At 40.9% G+C, this 7,738-nt stretch overlaps 1 protein-coding gene across 1 annotated transcript in view; it reads right to left on the reverse strand.

Moving 5' to 3' along the window:
- atp6ap1a (ATPase H+ transporting accessory protein 1a) overlaps positions 1 to 7,738 on the reverse strand; it is a 39,958-nt gene that overhangs the window by 22,764 nt on the left and 9,456 nt on the right. Inside the window, exon 2 of the mRNA XM_020609158.1 lies at positions 7,033 to 7,159. Within this exon, the coding sequence (XP_020464814.1) occupies positions 7,033 to 7,159 (127 nt within the window). The remainder of the gene's footprint in view (positions 1 to 7,032; positions 7,160 to 7,738) is intronic.

Raw genomic sequence — 7,738 nt, forward strand, 5'->3', positions numbered from 1 at the left:
AACTGTATCAGCAGCTCCTGAGGCAGGTCGAACTTCCTAAGCTGGCACAGAAAGTACATCCTCTGCTGTGCCTTCTTGATGATGGTCCTGATGTTGGACATCCACTTCAGGTCCTGGGAGATAGTGGAGCTATCAGGCTCCCCCACACAGATGAGGGGTCGTTGGCTGAAACCTGGGCTTTCAGAGTTTCAGAGTAGCTCCTCTTTGCTGCTCTGATCTCCCTCGTCAGTGTGTTCCTCGCCTGGTTGTGCAAGAGTCCTGTCCCCACATCTGTAAGCCTCCTCTTTGGCATGACGAAGCTGCTTGAGTCTTGCTGTTGTTGCATCCGGTACTTTTAACCACGCTAACTCTGAGAGACGAGGCAGTCCAAGTAACTTCAAAACAGTGCTGATTTATTCAATGAATGGTAAAAATTAACATTACACGCTCAGGTATCTTGCACCTCCAACATGCACACAGGCAGCTGAAAGATGAAAGACCCCGAACAATAACAGGCCTATACATTATATCACTTCGGGCTAACCCCATTCTACTCAGGAGACGCCAAACCATGATGTCTCCCAGGGCCAGCTTTGCAGCTGGCCAGGGCAGTAGTCAAAGCATGACGAAAATCAATGTGTGAATGTCTGTTGATTATGTGGTGTGTAGCTAAAAACATTCTAACACAACCTCCTGTAAACAAGGGCTTGTTGTTGTAGTATGTGCAGGTCTTTTTGGGCACACACACACACATCCTCACAGAAGCTGATATAAGATGTGACAGTGTCAATGAGTTCCCCCACGTCTATAGCTGCAGTCTCAAATACACTTCAGTCTGTGCAGTCAAAGCAGACCTGTAGCTCTGACTTAGCCTCCTCAGTCCAGCTCTTCACTGTTTTGACCACAAGCTTCACAGCTTTAAGTTTCTACCTGTAGGTTGGAATAAGATGGATCATGCAGTGATCAGAGAGTCCGAGGGCTGCGTAGGGGACAGAGTGATAGGTGTCTTTTATTGTTGTGTAGCTTTACTGTTGTTGTTGGTGTGTACAATGTCACACCAACGTGAAGGGGTGCATTGTTCCACGGCTGAAAAAAAGGGGGACGAGAAAGGTGCCTGTGCTTGTGACTGTTGTCGAGCCAGTCGGACCCCCTCCGTCTTCAGTGCCTACCGTCGTCATCCCCCACTGATATACGCATAGCTATGGGGGTGGGCTGGAACACCTCTGAGGACAAAAAAGGTTTCCTGCAGGCCAAGAGTAAGGTGCTTCCACTGTGGGAAGTTGGATCATGTGAGAGACAGATGTCCTGAGTGGACTCGTGGCAGATTTACCTGGGGTCAATAGGGCAACCGTGGGGCAAGGGGACCTATGAACAAGGGTTGCGGTCCCCCTCTTATGTATTCATCATCAAAGACAGTGCGAGTCATGCTGACTTTTCAAACTCCTTTTCCCTGCACTTCCAGAGCAAGGGGAAAAAAAAAGGAAAAAAAAAAAAAAAGGACTGAGCTGCAGGTGCTGATGTCTGGAATGTGACAATGTGCCTTTGGCTGTTGACACTGCACATAGCCAAATGGCAAAGGACAAATGGATGTGGATGACATCTTTATAAATTTAGTTAAAATGTGAATGAATTTTATTAATGTTGATTTGTCAGAGGCCTCACTTCCTGTTTGTCAAATTCACTGCACACTGATTTCTGATTCAATATTTCAAAACTGAGTCTAAAGTACAGTCACATATTTAGCTCAAGGAACAGGAGGTTCAAATATAGTTTTCTCTTATTGTAATAGGGAAATAGGTAACTGTAATGAGGGAAAAAAAGGAAATACAGCTTTCTATGTGTCACATTATGGTGAGTATAGGCTCAATGATTATATAGCAAAAATTATGCAGTAATACTTGCCTGTGAGGAAAGTGGACAAAAGTATCAAATGGTACACTATCTAAGCAATGTGTTAAATCTCATAGAGCTTTATATGAGGTCGTAGAGGATTTTAAATTGAAGTTTCAAATTTACATGCACTGTTGCTAAATGTTCCACCTGAGGTCAAGTGGTCTAATATGATTGACCAATCAATATGATTGATTTCAGAGTGCCGCTGTTCTCATGTGTTTAATAAAATTCTGCAGGATTATATGAAGAACTTGGCAGGTAAGATTTCATGTACTGTCCACCAGTACATTGAGGATATTATTTGTGTGTACTGGACTATGAAATGCGTCATTAGGACTTCATGACTTTTTAACAATGTCAGCTGAAGGGCATCTGGGGTAAAACATGGCAGCTTTAGCAGGCGCATCGTGAGTTGGGTGGCAACTGATGATCGCTGTGGCGACAGGATCAGCTGAAAGTACAAACCCCAATTGCAATGAAGTAGGGATGTTGTGTAAAACGTAAATTAAAACAGAATACAATGACTTGTAAATCCTTTTTCACCCATATTTAATTGAATACACCACAAAGACAAGATATTTAATGTTCAAATTGATAAACTTTACTGTTTTTTGCAAATATTCACTCATTTTGAATTTGATGCCTGCAACACATTCCAAAAGAGCTGGGACAGGGGCATTTTTACCACGGTGTTACATCACCTTTCCTTTGTTAGGTATTTTTAGTCAGATAGACATTGGTTAGATACTTTATATATTAGAAATGTTTAGAGTAGACAGGATGTCTAGATCAGGCTGTTAAATGCTTAGTCATTCTCATGGGGTACTCTAGGTTGTTCGGGTTCAAGGATAACTAGACAGAAAGTTAATGACTGTTAGGAGACAGAAGGTTTAATATTATTGTTATGACGTGTTTAACCATAATCGTAGTCATAATATTTTCTTAAGTTTAATGTCATGACATGTCACTAGAGGTCGTGTCAGAATGTTTTAGCTACACACCACATAATCAACAGACATTCAGACATCATTGATTTTCTTCATGCTTTGACTACTGCTATGGCCAGCTGCAAAGCTGGAACTGGGAGACGTCACGGTTTGACGTTCCTGTGTAGTATGGGGCTAGCCAAAAGTGATATAATGTATAGGCCTGTTATGGTTCGGGGCTTTTCATCTTTCAGCTGCCTGCGTGCATGTTGGAGGTGCAAAGACTCCTGAGCGTGTAATGTTAATTTTTACCTGTGATCATTGAATAAATCAGCACAGTTTTGAAGTTACTTGGACTGCCTCGTTAACGGTGAAAAGAACTGGGTCCCCAACACCTTTAAACAACACTTAATAATCCAGGGGTGTCAAACTCAAATACACAGCGGGCTAAAATTAAAAACTGGGACAAAGTTGCGGGCCAGACTCTATATATTGAAATATTGAATAAAATCGAGCATGTTTTCCTTTCTCTCCAGATATATAATGATAAACTTTTTCATATGGAAACAAACAAGTTGCTTAAACATTGAATTTGGAACAAGCAAACTTATTACAAACACGTGAGAAATCAAATTTCAAATAAAAAAAAAAAATCAGTGGCATTCATTTCTTATTGTTTTGTGAACATTTTCTGCCATGAAACCAGCCTTCTTTTCATCTCTAATTTATTGGTGTTTCGTTTCATAGAGTTTTCTTATGTTATATTCTTTCGTTACAGCCATGTTGGCACCGCACACAAGACAAACAGGTCTGTCTTTTACATTAATGAACAGATAATCTTCCTCCCACCTGTCTTGAAAGCTCCTGTTTTCCATCTTTTGTTTGGCCATTTTTTGGAGGGGTGGATTAAATTTGCCAAAGGTGACTGGTAGTATGAGGTTGGTAATGAATGTCAACAGAAGGTGCCTGCGGAAGGTGCCTATCGATTAAGAATCAGTTGCTGCTCAAGGTCATTTGCATGTGAAGGCAGGCGAGTGAATACTTTTGGCAATATAGTGTATATGTAATAAGCGCTTGGGAACTGAGGACACTAATTGTTGAAGCTTTGTCAGTAGAATTCTTTCCCATTCTTGCTTCATGTTGCTCAACAGTCCGGGGTCTGTTGTCATATTTTGCACTTCATAATGTGCCACACATTTTCAATGGGAGACAGGTCTGGACTGCAGGCAGGCAGGCCAGTCTAGTACCCGCACTCTTTTACTACAAAGTCAAGCTGTTGTAACACATGCAGAATGTGGCTTGACATTGTCTTGCTGAAATAAGCAGGGATGTCCCTGAAAAAGACGTCGCTTGAATGGCAGCATATTTTGCTCCAAAACCTGTATGTACTTTTCAGCAGTAATGGTGCCTTCACAGATGTGCAAGTTACCCATGCCATGGGCACTAACACACCCCCATACCATCACAGATGCTGGCCTTTGAACTTTGTGCCGATAACAATCTGGATGGTCCTTTTCCCCTTTAGCCCGGAGGACATGACGTCCATGATTTCCAAAAACAATTTGAAACGTGGACTTATCAGACCACTGTGTGCCACTTTGCATCAATCCATCTCAGATGAGCTCGGGCCCAGAAAAGCCAGCAGCATTTCTGGGTATTTTTGATGTATGGCTTTCACTTTGCATGGTAGAGTTTTAACTTGCATTTGTAGATGACAAACTGTGTTAACTGACAATGGTTTTCTGAAGTGTTCCTGAGCCCACGTGGCCATATCCTTTACAGAATGATGCCCGTTTTAATGTAGTGCTGCCTGAGGGTCACGGGCATTCAGTGTTGGTTTACGGCCTTGCCGCTTATGCACAGAGATTTCTCTGGATTCTCTGAATCTTTTGATGATATTATGGACTGTAGATGATGAAATATCTAAATTCTTTGCAATTGTACATTGAGAAATATTGTTCTTAAAACTGTTGGACAATTTGCTCACGCAGTTGTTCACAAAGTGGTGAACCATGTCTAAACCTTGCTAGTGAATGACTGAGCCTTTTGGGATGCTCCTTTTATAACCAAACATGATGCTCACCTGTGGACTGTTCCAAACAGGTTTTTTTTTTTTTTTTTTTAGCATTCCTCAACTTTCCCAGTCTTTTGTTGCCCCTGTCCCAGCTCTTTTGGAACGTGTTGCAGGCATCAAATTCAAAATGAGTGAATATTTGTAAAAACCAATAAAGTTTATCAGTTTGAACATTAAATATCGTGTCTTTGTGGTGTATTCACAAAGGGGTGTGTAGAAGAAGATACTGCACCAGATAAATTATTATTACCTTTTACACTGGGTTTCACATTTCTAGTCAAAGCTCTATTAAACATGGTTAACATCCTTAAGTTAAGAAATAAATAGTAAAGTGTGCTAGAATGAAAGAAGACAACTTCTTTGTGAACATTCATCTGTAATCTGAATTAGTCTCAGAATGTGTATGAATATGGACTCTTATATTTTGGTGAAAAAGATATACATTGGCTGGGAACATTCTACTGATAATGTAAAGAGTAATGTCAAAGCAAGAGACATTAACGTAGCGACAGCCTGGTTGGGTAAATGGTCTTAATACTTGTATAGCGCCTTTCTACGCTTTTACAGCACACTCAAAGCGCTTTCACATTATTCGGCCATTCACCCATTTGCACTCTCAAGCACTCACACATTCACACACCGGTGACATCACCGGGAGCAACTGGGGGTTCAGTGTCTTGCTCAAGGACACTTCGAAATGTTGACCAGACAAGCGGGGAATTGAACCGCTAATCCTCCGGTTAGGAAACGACCCGCTCTACCTCCTGAGCCACAGCAACTCCCCTGGGTGAAAGCTTATAACTGCATTTTCTCTTTTGCTCTCGCTGGAACACATCCTGGGGATTTTGGAATGGTAGCCTACTGGGTGTGGGTTTAATGTACTGACTTCACATAGCAGTACATGTGAGAATTCTTAAATGCAATATATGTCCCACATTCAGGCAATTCCCCCTAACTAAATTACAGCAAAAATGATTTCTCCGGCATCATATACTGTAGACCAACAGCAGAGAGATATGGAATGACCTTCACAGAGTGAAGTGTGAAAAGGTGATTTACGGCTCTTGATGAAGTCACAAGTTTTGCACCTCACCCGCATCCTATTTTCCAGGGTTTTATTGTTTTATAGTTTTACTGAGGCAATTAGAAGGGCACCTGCATATCATAAAGTCTTATTTCTTGTGGGAATAGTGCAACACCCACCAGACTAGGTTTGACAGAAAGTTAGCCACTATAATTTATGATAAAAATGTGAATTTGATGTATAATCTAAGCCCCATGTGGGTCCCGCTGTTTAAACAGATTGGGATTTCATACTGGCGGAGGCTCCTGAAGGCACAGTCTCACTGCAGGACAGCTGTCAGCATACAGTATATAATACACACTGAGATACCTTGTCTGTAATCCTTAACTAAGGAATTGAATAAAAAAATTTTGTGTTTGCTAAATACAGTATTTTCTCTTCCTCTAGTAAAACTGTATGCAGCAGAGCCTCAGGTTGTCAAAAACACATGCTGTCCGCTGAGGCCGCTGCCGCAATGAACCCAGAAATACACAAAGTGTATGAAGCAGACAACAGCTCCACAAACTTTTGGTAAAATTGAGTGAGAACATCATTTATAGCTTTGTTTAAAAAAAAAAAAGCCAGATAACAACTCTCTTCTTCTTCTACACAATCTCAATCAGTGGTGCTCCAGCACAGTGCTGCATCTGTGTCCTCTGCCTGTATCATCAGACAGCCCCCAATTAGGGAGAAGATCTGAACATGTAGGTTTAGACAGTTTGGCCCTGGTATCACACCTTCTGCACAATGATTGTACATGAGCAGTGATCACCAATTTAAGTATCTCCACCAAAGTCAGTTGATTAAATACCTGAAGCGGTTCGTGTCTTATAAACCCTTCATTTTGTCTGTGCACTCCACTTCGACTGATCCGGTATGGAACTCATGCCGATGATTTGCATGTTTAAATTTGACACATTTTATGTCGGATGCCCTTCCTGAAACAACCTTCTGTATTTATCTGGGCTTGGGACCAGCACAGAAGTCACTGGCTTGAAACCCCTGTGGCTAGATTAACTATAACAGTAAATCCTCTGTATATTTATTTCCCTGTATTCTTGTAATAGAGTGGCAGAAAGCATTTAAGGTGCATGTACCTTGTCCTGAAGAAACAACACAACATTTCGTGGGCCCACATTCAGAGCTTTCTCCAGGTATGAGGTGAGCTGCTGCTGCCCAACAATGTGTCCCACTGTAGGAGGAGACTGACTTGGTAGTGTCATCCTGGAGGGGATTCAAAGCAGAGGGGCAAGAAGTATTCAAATCATATATTGAAGTAAAAGTTGCCATACAATAATGTAAAAATACTCAATTACAAGTCATGTACTCAAAATCTTACTTAAAGTGGTTACAAACATTAAACCATTAACCCATCACTGTGTTTTTAATCCAGAGTGGCATCGCATGGCTGAACCAGCTTTTTACAGTAGTCACAAAGCTGCTGTGCCCCTGAGATAAAGGCCTTAGCCATTCATTTTGCACATTGTTTGCACATTGAAAAAAACTTTTTTAAGAACTCTGAAAATAACTGCAAGTATTACACAGATGAACAGTTTAACTACTGAAATTCATTATCATGAACCGGATGATGATTTTGACCCTGAAAAAAACTTTTTTAAGAACTCTGAAAATAACTAAGTATTACACGGATGAGCAGTTTAATAGCAATGTCAAGACTGAAAACAAATTATCACTAATTCACTTTAATAGCAGAAGTTTATACGCAAACTTTCAGAGTATAAAACATTATCTTAGTAGTCTAAAACATTATTTTAATATAATTGCTATTTCTGAAACTTGGAT

The sequence above is a fragment of the Monopterus albus genome, unplaced genomic scaffold, assembly GCF_001952655.1.
Source record: "Monopterus albus unplaced genomic scaffold, M_albus_1.0 scaffold98.1, whole genome shotgun sequence".
NCBI classification, from domain to species: Eukaryota; Metazoa; Chordata; class Actinopteri; order Synbranchiformes; family Synbranchidae; genus Monopterus; species Monopterus albus.